The 27,198-nt window shown below is 48.2% G+C and overlaps 1 protein-coding gene and 1 pseudogene across 1 annotated transcript in view; one reads left to right on the forward strand and one right to left on the reverse strand.

Annotated features, from left to right (window-relative positions):
* Positions 1 to 27,198, forward strand: part of ACSS1 (acyl-CoA synthetase short chain family member 1) — a 61,172-nt gene that overhangs the window by 28,754 nt on the left and 5,220 nt on the right. Inside the window, exons 4-13 of the mRNA XM_035005727.1 lie at positions 6,184 to 6,359; positions 6,743 to 6,895; positions 10,226 to 10,373; positions 11,605 to 11,742; positions 17,271 to 17,363; positions 18,554 to 18,666; positions 19,068 to 19,194; positions 19,941 to 20,068; positions 20,178 to 20,241; positions 22,973 to 23,091. Coding sequence (XP_034861618.1) covers positions 6,184 to 6,359; positions 6,743 to 6,895; positions 10,226 to 10,373; positions 11,605 to 11,742; positions 17,271 to 17,363; positions 18,554 to 18,666; positions 19,068 to 19,194; positions 19,941 to 20,068; positions 20,178 to 20,241; positions 22,973 to 23,091 — 1,259 coding nt within the window. The remainder of the gene's footprint in view (positions 1 to 6,183; positions 6,360 to 6,742; positions 6,896 to 10,225; positions 10,374 to 11,604; positions 11,743 to 17,270; positions 17,364 to 18,553; positions 18,667 to 19,067; positions 19,195 to 19,940; positions 20,069 to 20,177; positions 20,242 to 22,972; positions 23,092 to 27,198) is intronic.
* Positions 23,110 to 26,269, reverse strand: LOC118011378 (annotated as a pseudogene).

A 27,198-nucleotide genomic window follows, 5' to 3' on the forward strand; every position in this document is an offset into this window, starting at 1 on the left:
GGGATGTATAGGGAATGTCTCACAGGTCAACAGCTAGAAGCCTTCCAGGCTGTGGGGGCTTGTGGTGCATCTTTAAGGATTTCTGTCTGCAGATAGGTCAGAGTCTCCTGAACAGTGTCCAGAACAATACTGACTCCCTCCTTTTTCTGGTGTGGGAGGGCTGAGTGTCTAGATAATGACCCCATGTCTTCAAGGTCTGACACGTACTCAGTGAGATCCTAGAGAGTCCCCTGAGCTGGCTCACCAAGAAAGATGCTTATGGGGGCCACTGGGAGTTCTTTGTGTCTCACCAAAGACTTGCCTTTGTGTAGTGAACAGAGCTAAAGAGCAGAGTTCTCAAACCCTGGCTGACCACCTTCTTTAGGAAGGGCTGAGAAACCTTCCCACTCCCTTTGTATGTCTCTCTCTCCACTTTCAAGGGTTGGCGCTGTCACTCATTTCTCCTCTCTCTAAACCATGTAGCACCTACTATGTGCCAGGCACTGTTCTAAGCACTTTGCAAAAGTCGTCTCCTTTAATTTAATAAGCTAGTCTTCATAAATATGATAGGTGATAATACTCTCACTATTTCTCCCTTCCCCCATTTTTTATTACTATTATGACCATCTTAAAGTGTACAGTTCAGTGGCATTAAGCACATTCACAATGTTGTGCAACCATCATCACTGTCTATTCCAGACCTTTGTCATCACCCAAATGGACATCTCATACCCATTCAGCAGGCGCTCCCTATTGCCCACTCCACCCACCGTCTGGCAACCACTAATCTGCTTTCTGTGTCAATGATTTGCCTCTTCTGGATATTTCATAAAAATGAATCCATAAGATATGTGGCCTTTTGTACATGACTTCTTTGACCACTTCACAGTGTTTTCAAGGTTCATCCATGTTGTAGCATGTATCATTGCTTCATTTCATTTTCTATAAATAAAAATTTTACTGTGCGGGTACACCATGTTTTGTCTGTCTGTTGATGGACATTTGACTTGTTAACGCTTCTTGGCTGTTTTGAATAGCGTTGCTCTGAATGTTCACGAGAACACCTGCTTTCAATTTCTCATGCATATACCTCGGCATGGCATTGCCAGCACATGTGGTAAATCTATATTGAACTTCGTGAGAACTGCAGGCTATTTTCCAAAGTTGCCGCTCTGTTTTACATTCCCGCCAGCAATGTTTGAGGGTCCCAGTTTCTCTGAATCCTCATCAATACTTGTTATTTCACTTAAAAAAAATGATAGCCATCCTAGTGGGTATGAAGTGGTATTTCATTGTGGGTTTGATTTGCCCTTCTAATGACTAACATCATTGAGCATCTTTTCGTGTGCTTCTCTGTGTGTGTGTCTTCTTTGGAGAAATGTCTGTATAAGCCCTTTGTCCATTTTTTAATTGGTTGTTGGTCTTTTTGTTGGTGGAGTTGTAAGAGTTATCTCTATGTTCTGGAGGCTGGACCTTTATTAGATTTATCATTTGCAATTATTTTCTCCCATTCTGTGGAGTGTCTTTTCACTCTCTCAATAGTGTCCTTTGATGCACAAAAGTTTTTAATCGTGATGAAGTCTGGGTCATCCATTTTGTCTTCTGTTGCTTGTGGTTTTGGTGTAGTATTTAAGAATCCATTGCCAACTCCAGTGTCATGAAGATTTGCCTCTATGTTTTCTTCTAAGAGTTTTATAGTCTTTGCTTTTATGTTTAGGTCTTTGATCCATTTTGAGTTAATTTTTGTATATGGTGTGAGGTTCAACTTCATTCTTTTGCTGGGGTTATCCAGTGCTACCAGCACCATTTGTTGAAGAGACTTTTTTTTTCCCCTCATTGAAGGGCCTTGGCACTTTGTCGAAACTAATTTGCCATCTATGTGAGGGCTTATTTCTGAGTTCTGTATTCTGTTCCAATGATCTGTATATCTGTCTTTGATTTTCATGTGTCAAACCACTCCTGCATTCCAGGAATAAATCCCACTTGGTCATGATTTGTAATCCTGTTAATATGCTGCTGGATATAGTTTGTTAGCATTTTGTTGAGAATTTTTGCATCAGTATTCATAAAGGGTATTGGTCTGCAGTTTTGTTATTTTTCCTGTGATGTGTTTGTCTGGCTTTGGTATCAGGGTAATGCTGGCCACATATAATTAGTTAGAAAGTGTTTCCTCCTCTATAGTATTTGGGCAAAGTTTGAGGAAGATTGATATTAATTTGTCTTTGAATGTTTGGTAGAATTCACCAGTGATACCATCTTGTCCTGGACTTTTCTTTGTTGGGAGGCTACTGTTTTTGAAAATGAGGAAAGATGAGGAAACTGAGGCACAGAGAGGTTAAATGACTTGCCTAAGGTCACATTGCTGGTTAGTGACAGAGCCAGGATTTGAACCCAGACATTCTGCCACCAGAGTTCATGTTTTTAACATTATACTCGGCTGGGGTGCCTAGGTGGCTCAGTCGGCTAAGTGTCTGCCTTCGGCTCAGGTCATGATCTCAGGGTCCTGGGATCAAGCCCTGCGTCAAGCTCCCTGCTTAGCGGGGGGCCTGCTTCTCCCTCTCCTCCCTGCTCCTGCTCTCACTTGCTAGCTCTCACTATCTCTGTCTCTCTCCCTCAAATAAATAAATAAAATCTTAAAAAAAAAAACCCAAAAAAACATTACACTAGGTTGCTCCTTTCCTCTCTTGATGATATGGTCATGGTTGCCAAGTTTCTGTTTCTGTTAACGTTCTTTAAAATAAGCAAAAGCCTTGGAGATTTAGTAGGTGGGTGTTGGAGTAGGTCCCAGAACTTCAGGAATCCTAAACAACAAGGCTACAGAAGGGCAGGGGCAGGGTCAGCTCTGAGGCCCTCAGCAGAGGAAACTGCTATAATTTTCTCTAAAACTTCCGCTATTAAGAGGTTCTTACCCAACACCTATAACCTCCATGTCCAGCTATTCATGTGTCAGTTTCCACGGGCAAGACTCTGTTGGGACGGGTGTTTGCATCCTCTTTGGTCAATGAGGGGGGTGTTTTGGTTATTTATTGCTTTATAACAAACTGCTCAGAAACTTAGTGCTTAAAACAATAAATTTTATTATTATATTTCATGATCCTGTGGGGGCAGGGATCAGATGGGCTTAGTGGGTTATCTTAGTGGGCTATCATGGGCTTATCTACTCCATGATATCTGGGATACAAGCTGGGTTCACTTGCATGGTTGGGGGCTTTGAAGCATCTCTTTCATGTGCCTGTTTGCGTAACCAGCTCGGGCAACCTTAGGCAGTCAGACTTGTTACATGGTGGCTCATGGTTCCAAGAAGATGGAAGTAGAAAGTGCCAGTTTGCCCTAAAGGCCAGGTCAAGAATACATATAGCATCATTTTTACCGTACTCCATTCGTCCAGCCAGTCTGGCCATTCCGAATTCAAGGTGGAGGGGGGACACCAAGACCCTATTTCTCCTTAAGAAGTAGTATGAGACCAGGTGAAAGAATTTGCAACTCTCTTTAATCCATCACTGGGAGGGAGAGGGTGGGATTGTGAGCATGGCCACCAGGGTCTCATCATGAGCTAGGCGGCCACCTCAGTCAATATGTTCTATTCTAGAATTTCTGTCCCCTGGTCTGGCCTCCAGGCTCTGACCACTGCTCTTCCTTTTACCTTCCCTCTTGCTTTAGGCTGTGTGAGGAGTGGAGGGAGAGGGTAGTGTGGTGCAGAGGGTGGAGGGCAGGAGAATGATTCTGAGAGATTGTGGGTGGGGGGCAAATAATGGCGGGGGACATTAGGGTGGACACACCCTAATCCCCAAAACCTGGTAATATGTTACTTTACACATCAAAAGGGCTTGGCAAATGGGATGAGCATTACAATGGGGAGATTATCCAGGTGGGCCCAATGTACTCACATAAGCCCTGGAAAGCAGAGAACTTTCTCTGGCTGGAGGCAGAGGACATGTGCAGAATGGGAGGTCAGAGTATGAGAAGGACTTGATCTGTGTTGGCTGGCTTTGATGATAAAGGAGGTCACAAGCCAGGGGACGTTGTAGGTGGCTCGAAAGGCTGAGAACGACCCTTGGCTGACAGCAAGGGAAATGGGGAAATGGGGTCCTCAGTCTTGAAGTTATATGGAGCTGAGTTCTGCCAACACCGTGAATAGCCCAGAAGCAGACTCTCCTCCAGATCCTCCAGATAAGAGCTCTGCTCCCTCCTACCTTGATTTTGGGCATGAGACTTCAAGAAAAGAACCCTACCATGCTCACCTGGACTAGAGAACTGTGAGCTAAAATATGGGTTTTCTGAACCACTACGTTTGTGGTAATTGGCTATGGGAACAATAAAAAATGAAGACAGATGCTAATACCTGCTCAAAAACCAGGGAGGTAAAATCAAAGCTTCCCAGTAAAGTGTCATGCTGATCTGGCCTGTGCCCCAATGTTGTGCACATACCCTGTACCCGTCCACCCAGCTATGGGGAGAGCCACAGAGTGAGACATGCTCTCCAAGCACCTCCTAGGGACTGGGCATGTGCATGCAGGTTCCTGCCCTAGAGAACTGCTTGGATGGGAAGACTCGGACAAATGAGAGCCAGGAGCAAGGCATGTGCCATGGGAGGTTGTGGACGGCTATAATCCACATAAAGGAGTTCGAACACCGGGTATGGACTGGGGCCACTGCTTTCCCCCAGGGGCGCGGGTGGTGTCCTAAGCTTTCTTTGTCTCTCATCCCCTTGAAGCCAGGCTCTTTCTACCTGCTGGATCATCTCCCTTCCTGCCCCACAGGGAGTTTACCTGGACCAATCCCAGCACCTGGGATGTAGGCCAGGGTGGTCTCTGACAGACTCCACTCAACTGATTTCGTTTCCCCAGGGTGACCGATGGCCAGGGCTGAGGAACAAAGAGTGGGCAGCTGGGGTCCCCTGGTGTGCAGAGTTGGATGATACTGCCCTGGGTGCCTCAAGCCCTTTAGAGTACCTCTCTGACCCTAGGGTGACCCAGCCAAGGGCTGAGAGAATTCTTAGATGGCTCTCAAGGTCATGCCATCTCTAGGGCCCTTGGGATGAAGAAAGAATGAGTGTGTTGCTAGAAGGCACTTTTTAGACTGCGAAGCTGAAGGAGATGGATGCCTCTGTCAGGGCTCCCACAGAAGTAGACCCTGAGATGAAAGTTCAGGGGTAGCCAGTTCATTTGGGAGGTGATCCTGGGAACTGCTGTAGGGTGCTGGGGAATGGGGCTGGAAAGAGGAATCCACTAGACCAGCTTCCACAGCGGATGCCTGGAACTCAGTCCCATATGGGGATTGGCCTCTGGGTGGTGAGGGAGTTGGGGTATTTATACTCCAACCCTTGAGTCATTGGTGGAGGGCTGCTAGGGTTGGGGCAATCCCTTAGTGCTTCTGCCTGTGGCTTTGGAAGAAGTCCTTGGTGTAGAGTGATAAAAGGTCTGAGGATGTGTGGGATCCTGCCGGTCAGTACTACAACTGGGTATTTGTTCTGGGCTCTTCCTTAGGGGCCAGTTAAGAGAATAGCCCACTGCAGCCTTGATTCCTCTGGGTCATCCCAGGTTGGGGCACGATGTGGGGGCTCATTCCTTTGCCTATGGTTCTGAGGCCCAGTTTGTGTCTGTATCCAGTTCCCTGCTGAGGGCCTCACTCTCAGTCTGCTGTGGAAGCTTGGGTCTTCCCAGCATTGCCCTGGGCTTGGTTGAGCCTAGCCAGGTTGTTGAGGAGCAGGTGTGGAGCCTGGAGGGCCATCTGCTAAAGACAAGGGTGGGGGCCTGTAGTTTCTGGCACCCACTGGGGGTGTGTCCTTTGTTTTCGGGGCAGTGAAGCTTCTTGAGCCTGGACAGGGCAGGGGCCACACAGGACATGTTGGGGCTTGATCTCTGGCTGCCCAGCTTTCTTGGTCTCTGCATCTTGGTGTTGCTTTGCCACCACGGTGGCTGTGGCTGAGGACGGTGTGACGGCCTCTCACCTGGGAAAGCTCCCAGGGCAGGTGGCAGGGACTGGTGGAAGTCTCCCCTTTAGGGCTGAGAAAAGGTCTGACACTTCTGCACTGAGCACAAAGATTGCAAAGCAGGCAGAGCCCCCACATTTTGTGGACTCTTTTGCTAAGAACAGATTTTTGTCAATCACATGTTCAGGCCTGGACTGTGTGGCTGTCAGCCTGGGCCGTGAGGGTCAGTGTGGGAAGGAAACTGACCAGAAATCTCTGTTTGTCTCCATTAGCCAAGTGCAAGGTTGTCATCACCTTCAACCAAGGACTCCGGGGAGGGCGCGTGGTGGAGCTGAAGAAGATCGTGGATGAAGCCGTGAAGCACTGTCCGACCATCCAGCATGTCCTGGTGGCTCACAGGACGGACAACAAGGTCCACATGGGGCATCGGGACATCCCCCTCGAGCAGGTGCATTTGCCTCACTTTGTACAGTTGGAGAAAGAGGGGTAATTATTGGGTTAACTGGGACTGAGTCTTATCAGACTGTGGTTCTCAACCTGGGTCCCCTGGAGGTGCTCACAGTTCCCCTGTGGTATCTGATGGACTTATATCGTGGTTGGGAAGATGGAACTCAAATACCATAAACATACTGAAACACTTAGTGTAACAGAAATGATTTTTTTTGTTGTTCTCTCTGCATCTGGAGTGGAACTAGGGTAGGGTAGAGAAGGCGAACTGGACCCAGTCTGCTAAGTCCTGTAGCCGTTGGGTGAGAGGTGTTCTCAGGAAGGGTGAATGGAGGCAGAGGGTAATTGCCCTGGATGGGGCTGTTTATGTCTTCCCCCTTACAGGAAATGGCCAAGGAAGACCCTGCGTGCACCCCAGAGAGCATGGGCAGCGAGGACATGCTCTTCTTGCTGTACACTTCGGGGAGCACTGGGACCCCCAAGGGACTTGTCCACACCCAGGCGGGCTACCTGCTATATGCCGCCCTGACACACAGGGTATGTGCCTCGGTGGGGGCGGCTGAGGGTGTGAGGTGCCATGCGTCCGTGGCTGGGCTCTGGGCAGGGGGCCCGCAGAGCCGGAGTAGGGCTAGAACTCCTGCTGTAACCTAGTGCCCGTATGCATGAGGGGCTAATGTTTCTCCTAGTGCGTTCAGGGGCGGGGTGCTGACTCCGTGAGTGGGTGGGTGTGGGGGCCAAGTTTCTGTGTTCGTCGGGAGAGTCCGGGTCTCTAATCTGAGGCTCACTGCTGGCCTTTAGCCCCTTTGCCCCTGCATCCATGCCATCTGTTTGCTCTGGAGGAGTCAGGTTCTCCCCAGGTCCTACGTGCTCCCTGGCACAGCTGCGTTCTGATGCTCAGGGGCCCAGGTGCTTAGGCCTTACATATTAAAATGTCTACTTCTACTTAATAGATCTTTTTTTTTTTCCTTGGTGTTGAAAGAAAGTAAAACATTTTCAAATGCCCCTAAAGGTATTGTGGGCTCTGCTCACTGGGGCCCCATTTTAAAAGTAAAATTAGAAAAAGATTTACTTTTCTTTCTTTTTTTTTTTTTTTAAAGATTTTATTTATTTGACAGAGAGAGACACAGCAAGAGAGGGAACACAAGCAGGGGGAGTGGGAGAGGGAGAAGCAGGCTTCCCGCAGAGCAGGGAGCCTGATGTGGGGCTTGATCCCAGAACCCTGGGATCATGACCCGAGCTGAAGGCAGATGCTTAACGACTGAGCCACCCACGTGCCCCAAAGATTTACTTTTCTAAGGAAACCTAAGTTCAGTATATGGAAATTGTATTACAGTGGACCACCCTTTAGGGCCTATGAAGCAGATGGTATGGCATGTTTTTATTTTAATAAATGCACTTAAAAATCAGGACTTATTTGAATGTGGGTGGGTTGGGGGGGGTTGTGGTTTAATTGGCATCCCTGGTCACTTGAGGAATGGTTGACACTTCCCAGGTAGGATTTGGTTTCAAGATAGTGTTTATGGACCTGACTGTTGTAACAGGTGAAACTCTGCTCTCGCTGGTACCGGCAGCAAAGGGAAGTGGCTGGCTAGGTGACCAACAAGCCCAGGCTCATCCAAGAAGGGCTTGGACATTGGTCCTGGGCGGTGGTGTCTTGCCTGCCTTGGCCCCCTTCCTCAGGAATGCTGACCACATTCCTCCCCAGAGGCTGGAGAGAACCTTCCAGTCCCCACGAAGTCCAGAGCTGGCTTGGTCACACGGGTGGCGAATCTCATGACACGAGTGTGGCGAGCAGCAGGTGCTGGGAGGTGGGTAGCAGGCATGCACGCTGCACAGGACGCAATCTCTGAGTGGTAATGTGCCAGTCCCACTGGCAGCCACACACCCAGGACTAACAATGTTGAAAGTGAGCCAGCAAGACGGATGTGGTACAGAACCAGGCTGAGCAGACAAGGTATTACTTGAGCCCAAATCCATATTAAAACAGTTGTCTGCTGCTTGCTGGGTGACCTTGAGCATGCCACAGAACCTTTCTTGACCTCAGTGTTCTCCTCTGGAAAACCCCACTCTTCCTTAGCTCTCGGTGGGGGTGTTGCAAAGATTGACACATTATGTAAATAAAAATACTTTGGAGAATATAACTACTAAGACCAAATACCAAGAACTTCACAGAGTGGCTCAAATTGTTTTCACCAGTTTACAATAAAGCTAACCTTAGGGAAGCTGTAAATGTGGTGAGAGATTCTTTTTTGTGTTTTCAGAGTGTTACCAGGACCCAGTCTACATGAGCAAAAGAAATCAGGGTATAGGTATCTTTTGAATTTTTCTTCAATAAGAGATTTTTTTTTTTTTTTGAAGCATTAGGAATAGAAGCTTCCAGCCTTCTGTAGATGAAAGCATGCACCCATGTAGAGGACATTAGGACCGTGGGCTCTTCAGGGAAAAGGACAGTTGGCTCAGAACGGATGACTGGGGTGTGAGCAGATTTTGGAGGTGTGCAGTGGGCTCAGGGTGCTGGCTGCCTCCTGGGCCCTTTGGAGCATGGCTGGACCCCCGCACTTGCTCCCGTTCCCAGAACTTCAGGGAGAGAAATCTGCAGCCGCATTGAAGCGTTGGCAGTTTGGGTCCAAAGTTGTACTAAAAATCCTTTCAGTCCCGGAATGCTGTGGGACCTCAGGTGTCAGCGTCCTGATTCTCCAGTGCAGCAAAAGTGCAGTCCTCCTTGAAAGAGTCCTCCCTCTCCATTGGGTCACAGCCTCACAGGGCCCTGGCTGTCTCCAGACCACTGTGCTATATGCGGACTCCTGAAGAGTCTCAGCGTTCATCTAGGGCAGCAAGAAACTGGGCCATTCACCCAAAGATTTAAAAGAAAATCTTATTGAAAAACAGAATACAGAGTAGGATCCAGAAAAGCACCCAAATCAAGTGTGTGGCTTGATGAATTATTAAAAGGCGAACCCCACTTGGGTCAGAGAAGTCCTTCCTGCCTGTCCGACCACAGCCCCTCCCTGTATCCTGACTTTGATAGTGTCACTGTCCCGTGTTTCCCCTCTTCTAGCTTTGTCCCACCCAGCATGCATCCCCTGATCCTGTAGCTTACTCTTGCCCACTGATGTTTCTTTGAGATGTCTTTTAAATCTGTTTTAACCTGTTGGTTCTCCTCTGTCCCTTCCATTTCCTTCCACTTCGTTGTGGCACTTGGCAGTTTTTCCCTCCGTCCTCTGTGTTTCCTGCAAAGGGGCATTTGGATCCAGAGGCAGGTCAGGCTCAGGTTGGACCCTGTGGTGAGAATGCAGGAGACACATGTCCTGACCTATGTTTTTCTGCTGAGGCTTGCGGAAGCTGATGATGCGTGAGATGTTTCTTGGTCTTTTTGGCTTTCATTTCTGTGCAATTTTTAAGGGATCTAAAAAGATTGTGGTATGACTTAATGCAGAAGGGTGCCCTTATTTTAGACATACAACTAGATGAGGTTTGACCTCTGGGTGCGCATGTGGCCCCCACCTGCATCAGACGTGGGGTGTCTCCAGCTCCTGGGGGCCCTGACACACCCCCAGCAGAAAGCCCCCTAGCGGGCAGGCCCTTGCGCGAGCTCCAGCACACAGACCAGCTTTAGCTGGTTGGGGCGCACGTGGTACAAGCCTGGGGTCCGGCTTCTTGCACTGTCACCTGTGAGAGCCTGCACCTTGTGTGTAGCAGTAACTCTGTCTTGTCACTGCCGTAGCTGCACAGAGCCCCGGCAATGCTCTTGTTCTTCCTGCTCTTGGTGGCCTTAGGAGCAGCTGTGTTTTGCATTTACAGAACACTGTTAGTGACCTGTGGGAACGTGGGGTGACAGGCTCCTGACGGCCTCTTCTGTTTCTGCAGCTTGTGTTTGACTACCGGCCAGGTGACGTCTTTGGCTGTGTGGCCGACATCGGCTGGATCACAGGACACAGCTATGTGGTGTACGGACCCTTGTGCAATGGAGCAACCAGCGTCCTTTTTGAGAGCACCCCAGTTTACCCCGATGCTGGTGAGGACTGGGGACGCATACAGGGTCCCCAGGAGGGAGCTTGAGGAGGAGGAGAGGTTCACAGGAGGGTGGAGTAGAGGCCCTTGCTCTGGGCTGGCTGTGGTCCTTGTGGTCCTGTGGCGTAGCTGCCGAGCCTTTGCCTGCCAGGTGGGCTGGGGCCAGGGGTGGTGTCTGCAGTAGGATCAGATAAGCAATAGATTTGTCACTGGAAGCCATCTCAGGACAACCCACTCCAGTGTTCCTTTCCCCCTAGCAAACTGGGTGCCTTGGGCCATCCCCTCAGCATTGTCCCTCCCTCCTCTCTGGCCACCTGACCAGATCCAGCCCTTCCTCAACCACCCAGGCCAACTGCCAACCTCTTGTTACCCCAGACGGAGGGAACTTTCTCCAGCTCTGCGCCTGTGCCTTTGGGGCTCTCTATCAGAGAGCATTGCCTGTGGCCTGGAGCCACCTCCATGAATGGAGATCGCTTTGAGGACCCACATCTTGCTCACCTTGGCATCTTCCTCCAAGGCACCACAAAACCCCAAGTATTTGTTGTAATGCAGCCGAATGGTGGTGGCTCTGCCAGGAGGCTCTTGCCAAACCTCCGGCGCTAACAGTGATGGGTGTGGAACTTCTTGTCACCTCCCCTGCTCCTCTCCAGCCTCCTGAAGGGCTAGATGCACTCTAGGGAGAAAGTGTAGGGCATCTTAGGTGTGATCTCAGGCACGGCCCATCAGCCCTCGAAGCTCCGCTCACTCCGTGTGTAGAGCCGTCGTGGCCGTTTGTGGGGGTTTGTGGGGAACCAGGTGGGTGTGTGCTGGAAAATTGCCCTGCTCCCAAGGGCTCCCTCACTGGCAGCCGCACTGTCCCAGGGGAAGCACCGGTCACCCCCTTAAAGATCATTTAAGTGCGGCTGAACAGAAGTTCTATGTTAGTGCGACATGGGGTATTTTTAAAATTCAGTGATATCCCTTTGATATCCTTGCTGTATCCTCTGGGATATGCCAAGTGAATGCAGCTGTCCGGAGCCAGGTGAAGGCTATTGCCAGATGCACCAGCCCTGGATGTGGGGTGTGCGGGGAGGTGATTGCCCCCTTCCCATCCCATCGATGGGTGTTGGGATTCCATTTCTGTGAACACAGGTGTTTGCATGTATCCAGTGCACAGTAACTGTTGACTGATTTCTAAATAAGTTAGATAATGTCTGATGGGCTCAGACTGACACCGAACTTGGGCCCTTCTGTAGGTCGATACTGGGAGACGGTGCAGAGGTTAAAAATCAGTCAGTTCTATGGGGCCCCGACGGCTGTCCGGCTGCTGTTGAAATACGGTGACTCCTGGGTGAAGAAGTATGACCGTTCTTCCCTGAGGACCCTGGGGTCAGGTGAGTGGCCCGCCATGGGGCAGAGCCAGCGCAGGCTTCAGGATGGGTTTAATCCTGAAAGCTGTGTCTGTAGTGAATTCAAACAGTGCCAGGCTGAAAAGGAAGCAGATGTCCCTGCCCGTAAGCAGCTTCCTGGAGGCCCCGGCTGATCGTGTTCTGGGGCACAACATCCATATATTTCTGTGCCTGAGTTCTGTGCTTCATCTTTATTATGAAAACCGGGTAAAGTGGCTTGAGCCCTTCTTTAGTGGCTGCATGGGATTGCGGTGCGGGGGGAGTTGACCGTGGTTCATGAAGGTGCCCCCCCTGCTGGGTGCCGACGAGCCCCAAAGACTGTGATAAACACACTGTACCTGCGTGCTGTTCTTGCCGTAGATATTTCCAGGGCAGAGGGTTGCGAGATCAAAGACTATCTCCACTTACGACTTTGATAGATGTTGCCAAGTCATATGAAAGCACTTTGGAAAGGTGATGTGGGGTTAGTTCAGGTGATACGGGTCGGGTGGAAGGTACCCATGCCCTTTCTGTCTCCTTTTTCTGATTCATTTCATTTCTGCCCCTACACATGTCAGTGGGGAAAACAAGGGCGGGGAAGCCCTCTGTGCTCCTTGGGTGAATACTTGGATCTGCTTGGTAGTTTCTCACAGTGGAAGCATGTGGGGCAGGTACCACCAGGGATGTGGCTTGCTGCCAAATGCGTCCATGGGGAAGAGAGCTCAGACCATGGGGAAGAGAGCTCAGACGTGCATGTCACTCATCAGTGACGTACTTGTGCAGCACTGTTACGGGTCCTAGGCCCTGGTTCACTCTGTTCCCCTTGCCTGCGATGCCTTGCTGCCCCTCCCCACCTCTGAGGATTCCATCCTTCTTTAAGGCCTTTCTCTGTGCACCTTCTCCCATAGAGTTCCCTGGCAGCTCTGGATCTCAGGCTCTCTGCTCTCAGACAGCTCTGTATTCTATTCTTGGATATCTGTTCTCATGCTGACTGTTTCACTGGGTGGTGGGCTCCCCAAAGTCACAGCCATCTGTGTCCTCAGCACCCTGGTGTGGTCAGTGAGGGTGAGTGAGGGTTGACTGCTCACTGTGAAGCTGAGTGGCAGGCCCAGGAGCAGAAGGCCCAGATGCTGCGCTGAGGGCTCAGTACCCGGATGCTAGCATCTCCAGGGCAGATGCTACCCAGCAGTGCTGCTTCCCGCCTAGGACGACCTGTGTCCTTGCCTGGGAGACGTGTTCTTATGTGCCCAGCTCTTCCCTGCTCAGGACCTGCCTTATGCGTGGGGTCATTTGGTGTCTGGATGACCAAGTACTTTGAATTTTCCAGATGGGGTCAGCAGAAAGAGTTTTGGCTCCTTTCTAGGTGGTGGTAAGTCTGAGATGCCTCTCTTGGCATGTTTCAGCTGTGGAGGGTGAAGCCAGCATGTCCTGAAGGGAGCCACGTGGTTGGAGAAGACCTGCCCTCCAGCCCAGGGGCCGTGAGGCGCTCCTGCACTCTGGGCCAGGCAGGGCTTGGGGACCGAGGGCAAGTGGAGGGCCACAGAAGCTCAGATCCTCCAGGTGCCATCTGCAGGCCACCTAAGTGGGCTCAGGAGTTAGGTTAGTGGTGATGGGAGGTTTGATTTTCCAGATGCGTTCAAGGGATTCAGCTGCTAAGGAAGACTCACAGGGACCCCAGTGACAAGGCATATGCTCTGAGTGCTTTAGAAGGAGGTGCCAGCCACTGCATTAGAGTGAGGGAGCATGCCCTAACTCAGAGCTGCCTTAGCCAGGCATCCCCTCGGCCAGACAGGCTTCTGGGGTCCTCACTCCATAAGTGACCAGACCCACTTCCTCTCCTGGACCAGGCTGCACCAGGGAGCACGCATGGAGCCTTCTCCGGGCTCTGTGTATTTTACTGGTCTTGTGGGCACATTCCTGCCATGTAACCAGCACCGACAGCAGAGTCCTACAGGGGTTTCCCTGGGACCTGGTTGTCAATAAGCAGTGCCAGCAGGCAGGTAAACAGCACCAGGCATCTCCTCGCATGGGGGAAGCATGGACCGGTAAGCTGCGTGCTCGGCCAGGGCCCAAGTGGTGCTGTCCCCGACTGTGGTCCCGGCCGCTCGGGCTGCTTCCAGACGGCTGGATTAGCCCTCGCAGCACCAGGCTGGGGGTGCATTGACTTGATTTAATCCTGCCAGTCAGCAGAATCCAGCTTCCTCAGGACTTTAACCCCAAGGTTTCCATTACAGTTTTTTTTTAACTTTTAATTTCGCAAGTGACACCTAGCTCTCCTCCTGTTGGGGAAAAAAAACACAACATGGTCATGCAAGCTGACGTCCTCCGTGAGCACTGCTCCAGGTGACCCTGCTGCTTGTGTCCCTTCTGAGGCCGTCTGCATGGTTCCTGTGAGAGACGCAGCGTGATTCCAAGATGTCTGCTTTAATGTGACCATGATCACACTGTGCTATCCGCCTAGTGTGTATTTTAACTCAGCAGCATGCAGGTTTCCATACGGCTCTGCTCTGTGTTTGAGAAGTTGATTTACCCTCGAGTGGGGGTTGCTGTGGGTGTGGTCCGGTAGTCTTGCCCCTGTGGTTGGAGATCCGGGCTGTGGGCAGTTTCTCAGTGTATCCCATGGTAGCTTACCTCCTCGTGGGTGTGGGGGAGCGCAGGGTCAGTGCACACAACAGCCAGCACCCACGTGACCAGCATGGGAGCCCCTGGCCAGGTCAGGCCTTGGTTTGTTGCTGCATCGTGGGTGGTCCTGAGCAAGAGGCAACCAGCATGAGGGTATTTCACTGTTTCAGCAGCAGTATGGCTAAGCTGGCCAATTCTGGCTGAGTGCTAGTCTTGTATGGCTGGTTCATTAGGGTAGTAGCTTAGCCATTGGGGCTGCACCACTGACTGGGTGGCTTATAAACAACACGAATTTATTTCTCACAGTTGTGGGGGCTGGGAAGTCCCAAGTTCAAGGTGCTAGCACGATTGTCTTCTGGTGAGGGCCCTCTTCCTGGGTTCATAGATGGTGCCTTTTCCCTGGGTCCTCACATGGTTGAAGGGAGGAGGGAGCTCTGTGGGGTCTGTTTAATAAGAGCACTAATCCCATTCCTGAGGGCTTCATGACCTCCCAATACTATCATCTTTGGAGGTTAAGATTTCAACATACGAAATCTTGGGGGGGGGGTGCACAAAATTGAAGTCATGGTAGGTAGACACTGAGAAGTTGGGCTGTTAGAGTCATAGGGCACAAGCACATTTGTGTGTGTGTGTGTGTACATATATATGCATGTACGTAGCAGTCGTTACATATACATATGGTTGGCCTTTGAACAACATGGGTTTGAACTGCGTGGGCCCTACTTATACATGGATTTTTTTCAATAAATGCAGTACAGGACTGTAAATGTATTTTCTTTATGATTTTCTTATCTTTTTTTTTTTTTATAAATTTGTGGTCTTTTTTTTTTTTTTTTAAGATTTTGTTTATTTGAGACAGAGAGAATGAGAGAGAGAGAGAGAGCCTAAGAGGGGGTAGGATCAGAGGGAGAAGCAGACTCCCTGCTGAGTAGGGAGCCCGGTGCGGGACTTGATCCAGGGACTCCAGGATCATGACCTGAGCCGAAGGCAGTCGCTCAACCAACTGAGCCACCCAGGTGCCCTATTATCTTTTTTTTAAAAAAGATTTTATTTATTTGACAGAGAGGGAGACAGCAAGAATGGGAACACAAGCAGGGGGAGTGGGAGAGGGAGAAGCAGGCTTCCCGCTGAGCAGGGAGACCGATGTGGGGCTCGATCCCAGGACTCTGGGATCATGACTCTAGCCGAAGGCAGAAGCTGAACAGCTGAGCCACCCAGGTGCCCCAGTATATTATCTTTAGCTTACTTTATTGTAAGAATACAGTATATAATATATACAACATACAAAATATGGGGTCATTGACTGTTTATGTTATCGGTGAGGCTTCTGGTCAACAGCAGGCTGTTAGTAAAGTTTTAAGGAGTCGAAGCTATACTCAGATTTTTGATGGCATGGGACGCCCGCACCCCTAACCCCCGTGTTTTTCAACCACCAACTGTGTACATGTATCTAAAACCACCACCCAGATCAAGCCATAGAAATTTCCAGGCCCCAGAAGGTTCCCTTACAACCCCTCCGAGTCAGTAATCCCCAGCCCCAGCCACCGTTCGACTGCTCCCAGCATGGATTGATACGCTTGTTGAACTTGCACCTGTAGGGCCAGCCCTGCCGAGTGTGGCGGCGGTTTGCTTTTGCTCTCATGCTGTGTATCACATCGATGTACCACAGTTTATTTCTCCATCCCACTCTTGATGGCAGTTTTGGTTTTTAACTGCTGTGGTCATCCTCGTATGTGAGCACCTCTGCATTCTTATCTGTAGGTTATATGCCAGGAGTGATGTTCTTGATAATAAGAGAAACAGGTTTAGCTTTAGTAGATCCCACCACAGACGGTTTCCAGAGTAGTCCTATCAGGTGTATGCACACTAAATATTAAGAGACACATCCATTGCTCCCAATTGCATATCAAATTACATTCCTGTAGTGTGTTGTTTCTCCCACATTCTTTAATTTTTTATTTTTATTTTTTGAAGTGAAGTTGAAAGTTTATTAAGTGAAGGTGAGAACAGGAAGGAAAGAAAAAAGCTCTCTAGAGTGAGAGGGATCCCGAATGGGTTGCCACTGAGGTCTTTTATGGTCGGTGTTTTATAGAAAACTGACCAGGGAACTGAAATCTTGACATCACTGCTGATAGCACCATGATTACCTCCCCTTTGAATATCTCATCTCTGATGTTTAAGACAAACGAGATGGTCTGGTTCTGTTCCCTTATTTCTGGTTTCCTTACGCCTCAGCATTTCTGGGATTTTTGGTGAGCCTGATCATGTAACCCCGTACCTATCTCTCCCTACCTGGCCCTGCCTGTCCCTTACTTATTTTTAGTGTTTACAGCACTCCTAAAAGAAACCCCGAACCCATTAGCAGTCACTCCCCATCTCCTCTAACTTCCCTCTACCCCTACTTCAGCTCTAAGGCAGCCGCGAATCTGCTTTCTGTCTGTATCGATTTGCTTATTCTGGACAGTTCATATACATGGAATTATATGTATGGGTGTTATACGCAACTAATGAATTGTTGAACATTACATCAAAAACTAATGATGTATTATATGTTGGCTAATTGAACATAATAAAAAAATAGAAAGCTACTGAGCAAAATTGGAAAAAAAGAAGTAAAAAAAAATTTTTTTTAAATGGGTTACCTGGTAGGCTCAGTTGGTTAAGCCTATTTAAGGTTTTCTCTCCCACATTCTTGCCAACTTTTTAATTCTTGCCCTGATGGTGAAAATGCCTTGTTGTAATTTGTATTCTTTGGCAGCCATAAATGTGATGAATCTCACTGTTTTTTTCAAGTTTCCTCTTATGTCCTTTAGGAAACTTACAGAGCTGTTTTCCCTGTAGAAACCTATCCTTTTTGGTTTCAGGTTTCTTGAGGTCTATTATATTGTTTTTCCTTTTGCGTGTGGTTTCAGTGGGAGAACCGATCAACTTCGAGGCTTGGGAGTGGCTCCACAAGGTGGTGGGGGACAGCAGATGCACGCTGGTGGACACGTGGTGGCAGACAGGTGAGAGTCCCCGAGGAGAAGGGGTCCAGGCACGCCTTTGGAACCTGGCACCAGGCTCGCTCGCGGTGCACGACAGCACATGGGAACCTGTGGCCGAGCCTGAGTCTTGGAGGCTCAAGTGTGAGTGAGGCTCTGTGATTGCCATCCAACAGCACTGAGGCCTCAGCCCCTCGGCACGCGTGGTGGCTGGAAAACCCGGCGTCTGGAGTGAGAGGCCGAGCCGGGCTGCCGGCTTGCAGCTGGAAGTCTCGGGATGTGTATGACTTCTCTGAGCCTTGGGGTTCTTATTTGTGAAGTGGAGGTACTCCACTACAGGCCCCAACGAGGATGGAGAGAGGTGATGCAACTGCTGTATGTTGTCCAAGGCCTGACAGGTAGTAGGTGCTTAGCTAAATGTTCATTTTCCCTGTAGGGGCCACGTGCCCAACATAAGTACAACTGATGCAGATGGGCCCCACTGCAGGGACCAGAGTCTAAATTTAGATTTCAGAGGGAAAGGCATTTTTTTTTTTTCTGTGCCATTTTGTTTTGCTTTGCCCTTTCTCCTCCGGGGTATCTGACTTATTAGGATGTTAGGGCAAGAGACCACCACTGATGTAATGAATGTAGCCAGCTGGGGTCTCATTCTTCAAGAAGCCAGAAAGTGAGGCATTGCAAATAGCTCTGTTCTCCATTTGGGAAGCCTCAGGATGGAGACTCTCTACAGCTGAGTCTCCTGAGGCATTTCCATGCAGGCTGAGAGAGAGAAGTGCCAAAGAAATACTTGAGAACAGAATTGTGGGCATTGCTTTTCATTGTTTGGGGTTTGTGTGTGGGGGGGAGGGGCACTGGCCCAGAAGCAATTCATTTCCTCTGTTTTCCTGTGCAAGTGGGTGGGCTCTGTCCTGTCCCACAGAGCCAAGGACGAGGGGAGGCAGCCCCTGTCCCTGTGAAGTGCCCCAGCTCCTGGGACTGACCCCTCTGTCTTGGGCCCACATCTTGTTTCTGCAGATGAGAGGACCAGAACCCAGGTCTGGTCTTGCCTCAGAAAGATATCTTTGTGTCATTGGGGGCCAAGCAGGGACAAACACCCATCTCCCACTCTGGGAGAGCACTTGTGTGTCCATCACGGACTCTTTGATGGCATGTCTAGATAAACATCTCAGTAGCCCCTGGGCCCAGCCTGCATTTCTTCCCTATTCTCCCTGCAGAAACGGGTGGCATCTGCATCGCGCCACGGCCCTCAGAGGAAGGGGCAGAGGTCCTCCCTGGCATGGCGATGCGGCCCTTTTTTGGCATTGTCCCGGTGCTCATGGACGAGAAGGTAAGGGCCTTGTGGAGGCATCCCTTTCCTGCACTCATGCCCTGCGGAGCTCCTGGCGCTCCTGTCTACCTTCCTGGCCTCCTCTGCCCCTGTCTCACATCACACGGGCCCGGCTCTAGTAGGTGGCAGAAGGGTGAGCGTTCACTGCAGCGTCTCCTCAAGGACACACAGTTGAAATCCGTGCGTGGAGTAAGTGCAGGGTCCTCCGGGAAGCCCTCTTAGGCTGGTTCCTTGCAGAGGAGAAAGGCAGTTCCTTTTGGGGCATGCTTGTCATTTTTCACATTTCTGTTTTTACGTATTTCTCTGGCACCCCCCTCTGTCATTTCTTAGAAGAACATTAGTTCTTTGCTTCTAAAGCAGAATCTGTGCGTTCTCTCACACGTGTGTCTCTGGGTCCATAGGGAAATGTCGTGGAGGGCAATAACGTCTCTGGGGCTCTGTGCCTGTCCCAGGCCTGGCCGGGCATGGCCAGGACCATCTACGGAGACCACCAGAGATTCATGGAGGCCTACTTCAAGCCTTACCCAGGTGAGCTGTCTAAAGTGGATTGTGTCATGCGTTTTTGTACACACTGGGAAGCATAAGCTCAGAAAATGTTTTTAAGGTAATGATGACTGAGTGTAGTGTGGTGACACTTTGGAGTTGGAGTCCTACCCTCTCCCCCTCACCTTCCTGACCCTCCTGGGCTCAGAATGGGAAGAGTCCCTGGGGTTTAAGTGGGGCTGCAAGCAGAGACTAAAGCACCTGGCCCTTGGTGTGCATGCCTTAGGCTATTAGGAAGGAAGAGTGAAGAAACCACTCTGGAAAACTGGCATGATGGCTGGCTGTGAGTTTTCTTCTGGCTTACTTTTTTTTTTCCTGGTTTGCTTTATGTCATTGGGTTGGAAGATGATATACACAGTGTGCCTATTGGAACCCATCATCTTCATTTCAAGCTTGTGAATGAGCCTCACTTTGGGGACTGCTTGGACGTGCTCTTTGTATACCATCTACTCCCCAGACATTTGCAGTCGTGACGTGGTCAGAATTCTGCTGTTTTGGAGCCATTGCCCTTTCTCTAGCACACAGCCAGATGGCACCATCTAGAGAAGTGTCTCTGTGAGGGGTTGGCAGGAGGGCAGGTAGGCAGGAAGTCAGCAGCCTGGGGCTTCAGAGATTTCTTCCGTAGAGCGAGGTCAGGGTGTGTGTCTTGCTGTGTCCCTCCTGGAGGGATGGGAGCCCCGCCAGGTCCTGGTGCAGAGGTTTTGGTACTGAATTCCCCCGCTGTGGTGCAGGCCACTACTTCACCGGTGATGGGGCATACCGGACAGAGGGCGGCTACTACCAGATCACAGGGCGGATGGACGACGTCATCAACATCAGCGGTCACAGGCTGGGGACTGCAGAGATCGAGGACGCGATGGTGAGCACGGTTGGGCCTCCTTTGCCGGGGTACGTCCACAAGGCCTTGGATTTACTTGTGTGCTGACTCAGGCGGTTCATCTGCATGTTTTGTCTTGTGTTCTGCCCAGGCTAACCACCCCGCCGTGCCAGAGACCGCTGTCATTGGCTATCCCCATGACATCAAAGGAGAAGGTGAGCGCCCACAAAAGGTGCTCCTCATTCCTGGTTTCATGCACATTGTGGCACTTTGTAACAGGAATGGACTCTGGGAGTGGGTGGTAGGGGTTTTGTATGGGTCAAGCTGTTGCTTTCTTCTGTCCTATGTGGAGGTTTTGGGTGAGGAGACTCAATAGCATGTATGTTAGACAAGGGTCAGATTTTTGAAATGTCCTAGCTCTGCCATCCCTTAAGGACACACATCCACAAGCAGCCAGGACCTGTTTGGCCCCTGCTGAGCTTGGGAGTTTCCTCCTCTGTTCCTGTGCGTGTGGCAGCTTGGTTATGGAGGGTGCCCACGAAATGCCCTGTCCTGCTCACAGCATCTCCTTGCACGTGCTCGGTCACAGTGCCCCACGCAGCTGCCACAGGGGCTGCCCGACAGGCCCTGGCACGGGCCCTTGTGCAGCTCTGGCATTCTTTTTGGAGGCGTTTGACCTGTGGTTCTCACTGCAGATGCTGAATGATAATCAGAATAGTCTTTATTTGAAGACACCCATTGTTCCAAAGTCTGCCAGTTTCTAAGTGGGTGGATCTGGGAAGGGACAGGGTCCCCTGAGTATTGTAGTGCCCAGTGCACGGTGGCCATACTCACTTGGCCTGGTGTGACCTGCACACTCGCTGACTCTATGCTGCATTGCTGGGCAGGCCATCCTCCACTGCCCGGCCAAGCAGCTTGGGAAGGACACTTGGCCTCTTGCTGTCAGGGCCATCCTCTGTCTCTGCGTGCCCCAGTGTCATCTGCCTTCCTGTCACATTTGTGTGCCACAGTTCCATTATTTACTCAAACACCTTATCTAAATCAACCCATTGTAAAATTTAACATTTATTTAAACACTATTTTTTAAAGATTTTATTTATTTATTTGTCAGAGATACAGAGCTAGAGAGCACAAGCAGGGGGAGGAGCAGGCTTCCCGCAGAGCAGGGAGCCGATGCAGGGCTCGATCCCAGGACCCTGGGACCGTGACCTGAGCCGAAGGCAGACGCTTAACCAACTGAGTCACTGAGGCGTCCTATTTAGACACTTGAAAAAGCATTTTCAGTTGCCGTGAGAAGCATGTGTCCATGAGGCTGCTGCCCCTTCCTTAGCAGGAGACTGGAAAATGCACGAGAGCAGTCAGGGATAGGAAAGGGACGGAGATGGGTCAGGTCCTCTCGTGTGACATTCAGAGGCCTTGGGTCAGCTTGTGTCCCTGTTAGCAGAAGCTGCAGCCCAAGTAACTCTGGGATCAGTAGGCCTTTCAGTGCCTGTCAGGCAGCTGGGGGGAATGTACATATCATGGGTATGGTGATAGACATTTTTCTGATTTTTTTTTTTTTTAAGGATTTTTAATTTATTTTTTGACAGACAGCGAGAGAGGGAACACAAGCGGGGGAGTGGGAGAGGGAGAAGCAGGCTTCCCGCGGAGCAGGGAGCCCAATATGGGGCTTGATCCCAGGACCCTGGGATCATGACCTGAGCCGAAGGCAGATGGCTAACGACTGAGCCACCCAGGCACAGCTGTTTTTCTGATTTCTAACATAGCTGAGCATCTGTGTGTTGGTAACACATGAGCAACAGCAAAAGCTGTTGGATACCTGTGTATTCCCACTCCCTGGGTTTGCACATGGTCTGACTGAGGGGAGCCTCTGGTCTGGTCTGGTCTGATTAGGACCCAGACTTGGCGAGGAACAAAACTCCTTCCTTCATAGAGCTTAACGTGCTGGAGGATCGGGGAGTAAAGGGGAGAGACAGACAATAAGCAATAAACACAAGCAATGACAAAACTACATAGTAGGCTAGGCGGCATGTGCCATGAAGAGAATTAATTAAGATGGGGTGGGATTGGTGCAAGTATACACAGGCTGAACGTATATAGGCACTTCATGTATGCGAGGGGACACTGCAGGTCCATGAGGGAAGCTAGACTGTCTGCAGGGCTGCTGGGATGGCTCGTGTGGAGAAACAATGGAATTGGATCTGTGTCCCACACATGCAAGATTATCCCAGGTGGATTGAAAAGAAATGTAGAAACCTGTGGGAACCACTGTTAATCCTTTCTGGAACATGGTAGGATATTGACAAACAAAACTTAGTGTTTATGCTAAAATATTGGTTGGCCAGCCCTGCCCAACAGGGCTTCCAGCCAAGCCGGAGCTTCCTCTTCATCTGTGCTGTCCAGGACAGTAGCCACAAGCTACAGGGGGCTCATGCCACCCAGGAACTACATGTTAACATTAATTTCATTTACATTTAAATAGCTACTGTGGCTAGTGCGCACTGTGTTGGACACGTACCTACAAGATTAGTGTCACCTGTTATGTTCCCATCACCACGTCACAAGGGTGGACAGTACGTCTCCTTTGAGCCCACATTATGGGCTACTTCACAAGTACAAGGATGGTAGGAGAGATTAAGTCATGCCTCCAAGGTGACATCCCCATCCAGTCAACACAAGAGCCAAAGGGAGCTCTCATCTACATGTCGGCTTCGCTAGGATGTTCATGGGAGCTGTTAGAATCGCTTCCACTTAGAGAAAAAAAAGTCACTTCCCACTTTGGATGAAATGGGAATGCATCTTTAGGGCTGCAACTAAAGGAAGCAGCTGTTACAGGTCACCAATGTATGATTTAAAGATCCTTAAGATATATGATAACTGTGTACAATGCTCTGCCTTGGAGATGATTCGTGGTTGAACACACCCCAAACCTTTGACTCCTTTCAGCTGCATTTGCCTTCATCGTGTTGAAGGACAACACAAGTGACACAGATGCTGTCGTGAAGGAGCTCAGATCAGCAGTGGCCACCAAGATTGCCAAGTACGCCGTGCCCGATCAGATTCTGGTGAGTGGCACCTGGCCCTCAGATGTGATGGCGCTGCTTGTTGTAAGCCTTCTCTACTTCCCACAAGTAATGAGCAAAAGTGATCCCTTCCATCGGCAGCAACATGGATGTTAGCTGTTTGGTTGCCTGGGATGTAGGTGGGGAAGGTGAGTTGCTGCATCCTCAGAGAGAGGGGGAGGCCAGAAGACCTCACAGCAAACGTTTTCACAACTCAGAGGATCATGCTGGGCAGGATTAGGTGCTCTCTTACTTTGGCATGTGGAGGCCAGTTACAGGAGCAGCGCTGGGCAGTGAAGAAAATTTAGAGATTTTACTTATTTTTTAAAAGTTTTTATTTAAATTCCAGTTAGTTAACATACAGTGTAATATTAGTTTTAGATGTACAATGGAGTGATTCAACCCTTCTATACATCACCTGGTGCTCATCATAACCAGGGCACTCCTTAATCTCCATCACCTACTTAACCCATCCCTTCCCCACCTCCCCTCTAGTAACCATTAGTTTGTTCTCTGTAATTAAGAGTCTGTTTCTTGGTTTGCATCTCTCTCTCTCTTTCCCCTTTTGCTCATATATTTTGTTTCTTAAATTCCACATATGAGTGTTAGCACTGTACTCTCTGGCTCCATCCATGTCATTGTCAGTGGTAAGATTTCATTCTTTTTTTTATGGCTGGGTAATACTCCATTGGATACACACACACACACATATCTATATACACACCACATCTTTATTCATTCATCAGTCAGTGGACACTTGGGCTCCTTCCATAATTTGGCTATTGTAGATAATGCTGCTATAAATATTGGAGTGCATGTACCCCTTTGAATTAGCGTTTTTGGATTCTTTGGGTAAATACCTAGTAGTGTGACTGCTGGATCAGAGGGTAGTTCTATTTTTAACTTTTGAGGAACCTTCATACAGTTTTCTAGAGTGGCTGCACCAGTTTGCATTGCCACCAACAGTGTAAGAGGGTTCCCCTTTCTCCACATCCTTGCCAACATCTGTTGTTTTCTGTGTTGTTGAGTTTAGCCATTCTGACAGGTGTCAGGTGATACCTCATTGTAGTGTTGATTTGTATTTCCCTGATGATGAGTGATGTTGAGCATCTTTTCATGTTTCTGCTGGCCATCTGTATTGTCTTCTTTGCAAAAATGTCTATTCATGTCTTCTGCCCAGTTTTTAGTTGGATTGTTTTTTGGGTGTTGAGTTTGATAAGCTCTTTATAGATTTTGGATACTAACCCTTTATCAGATATGTCATTTGCAAAACATCTTCTCTCATTCTGTAGGTTGCCTTTTAGTTTTGTTGATTGTTTCCTCCACTGTGCAGAAGCTTTTTATTTTGATGAAGACCCAATAGTTTATTTTTGCTTTTGTTCCCCTTGCCTCAGGAGACCTATCTAGAAAGAAGTTCTATGGCTGATGTCAAAGAGGCTACACTCTGTGTTCTCCTCGTGGATTTTTATGGTCTCAGGTCTCACATTTAGGTTTTTAATCCATTTTGAATTTATTTTTGTGTGTAGTATAAGAAAGTGGTCCAATTTCATTTGTTGCAGAGATGGTCTTTTCCCATTGGATATTCTTTCCTGCTCTGTCGAAGATTAATTGACCATATAGTTGTGGGTCATTTCTGGGTTTTCAATTCTGTTCCAATCATCTATGTGTTTATTTTTGTGCCAGTACCATACTGTTTTGATCACTACAGCTTTATAATATAACTTGAAGCCTGGAATTGTGATGCTTCCAGCTTTGCTTTTCTTTTTCAAGGTTTCTTTGGATATTTGGGGGTCTTTTGTGTTTCCATACAAATTTTAGAATTGTTTGTTCTAGTTCTTGTGAAAAATGCCAATGGTATTTGATAGGAATTGCATTAAATGTGTAGTGCTTGGGTAGTATAGACATTTTAATAATATTTGTTCTTCCAATCCATGAGCATGGAATGTCTTTACATTTCTTTGTGTCATCTTCAGTTTCTTTCATCAGTGTTTTATAGTTTTCACAGTACAGATCTTTTACCTCTTTGGTTAGGTTTATTCCTAGGTATCTTACTGTTTTTGGTGCAATTGTAAATGGGATTGATTCCTTATTTTCTCTTTCTGCTGCTTCATTATGGTGTCTAGAAATGCAACAGATTTCTGCATGTTAATTTTGTATCCTGTGACTTTACTGAATTTGTGTATCAGTTCTAGCAGTTTTTTGTTGGAGTCTTTGTTTTTTTACACAGAGTATCATGTCATCTGCGAATAGTGAAAATATTACTTCTTCCTTGCTGATTTGGATGCCTTTTACTTCTTTTTGTTTGATTGCTATGCTTAGGACTTCTGGTTCTATCTTAAATAACACTGGTGAGAATGGACATCCCTGTCTTGTTCTTGACTGTAGAAGAAAAGCTCTCAGTTTTCCCCATTGAGGATGATATTAGCTGTGAGTTTTTTGTTTATGGTCTTTATAATGTTGAGGTATGTTCCCTCTAAATCTACTTTGTTGAGGGTTTTTTATCACTGTACTTTGTCAGATGCTTTTTCTACACCTATTGAAATCATATGGTTTTTATCCTTTCTTTATTAATATGGTATATCACATTGATCTGCAAATATTGTACCACCCTTGCAACCCAGGAATAAATCCCACTTGATTGTGGTGAATGATTTTTTAAATGTATTGTTTGCTAGTATTTTATTGAGAATTTTTGCATCTGTGTTCATCAGGGATATTCGCCTTTAGTTCTCTTTTTTAGTGGAGTCTTTTTTTCTTTTTGGATTTAATAAAGTTTTATTTTCCCAAATGTACAGTTGATGGGATCTGTTCATGCATTTTACCAGCAGCAGGGGCATCTCCACCCTTGGTGTTTCTGGTGTAAATTACTTGAGCTCTGTGTGTTGAAACCAGTTTTTAATGAGTCCTTTACTAAGGAGCTCCTGAAGGACTGCCCTGGCCAGGGAACCTCGAATCTTTAGTCTCCCAGAGACAACACCTGGAGTCATAAGCTTATAGTTGGGAACTTCCTTACAGAGTCTGTCATATGTCACTTTGTCAAACAAGACCAGTTTACTGAGCTTGTCCCAAACTTTGCCTTTGGACCCTTCTTTCTGGCCATACTCCTGGATTTGTTCACTGGGTCTTTATCGTTTTTGGCTGACTTTCCAGCATCTTTCTTCTTGTTGTCCTTGGGCGGCATGGTGAAGCTCAGAGGACAGCGGTCACCCCCGCAGCCTGGCTAAGATGTAGGACAATAAGGTTAGTGGAGTCTTTCTCTGGTTTTGGTATCATGGTAATGCTCGCCCCATAGACTTAATTTGGAAGTTTTCTTTCCTTTTCTATTTTATGGAATGATTTGAGAAGAATAGGTGTTTGGTAGAATTTGCCTGTGAAGCCATCTGGGCCTGGACTGAAGTTTGTTGGGAGATTTTTGATTACAGACTCAATTTCTTTGCTGGTTATTGGTCTGTTCAAGTTTTCTATTTTTTCCTGTTTCAATTTTGATAATTTATAGGTTTCTAGGAATTTATCCATTTCTTCTAGGTTGTCCAGTTTGTTGGCATATAGTTTTTCATGATATTGTCTTATAATCTTGTTTGTCTTTCTCTGGTGTTTGTTGTTATTTCTCCTCATTTGTGATCTTATTTATTTGGGTCTTTTCTCTTTTCTTTTCGGTTGGCTAGAGGTTTATCAATTTCATTTTTTTCAAAGAGCCAGCTCCTGGTTTCATTGACCTATCCTAGTATTTTTTTTTTAATTATTATGTTCAGTTAGCCAACATATAGTAGTACATCATTAGTTTTTGATATAGTGTTCAGTGATTCATTAGTTGCATACAACACCCAGTGCTCATCACAACACGTGCCCTCCTTAATACCCATCACCAGGTTACCTCATCCCCCAATTCCACTTCCTTCTGTAACCCTCAGTTTGTGTTCTAGTATTTTTTTACTTTCTATATCATTTATTTCTGCTCTAATCTTTATTATTTCCTTCCTTTTGCTGGCTTTAGGCTTCATTTGTTGTTCTTTTTCTAGCTTCTTTGGGTTTAAGGTTAGGTTGTTTATTTGAGATTTTTGTTTCTTAAGGTAGGTCTGTATTGCTAGATACTTCCCTCTTAGGACTGCC

The sequence above is a fragment of the Mirounga leonina genome, unplaced genomic scaffold (genome assembly GCF_011800145.1).
Source record: "Mirounga leonina isolate KUSES-001 unplaced genomic scaffold, KU_Mleo_1.0 Mir_150, whole genome shotgun sequence".
Classification (NCBI taxonomy): Eukaryota; Metazoa; Chordata; class Mammalia; order Carnivora; family Phocidae; genus Mirounga; species Mirounga leonina.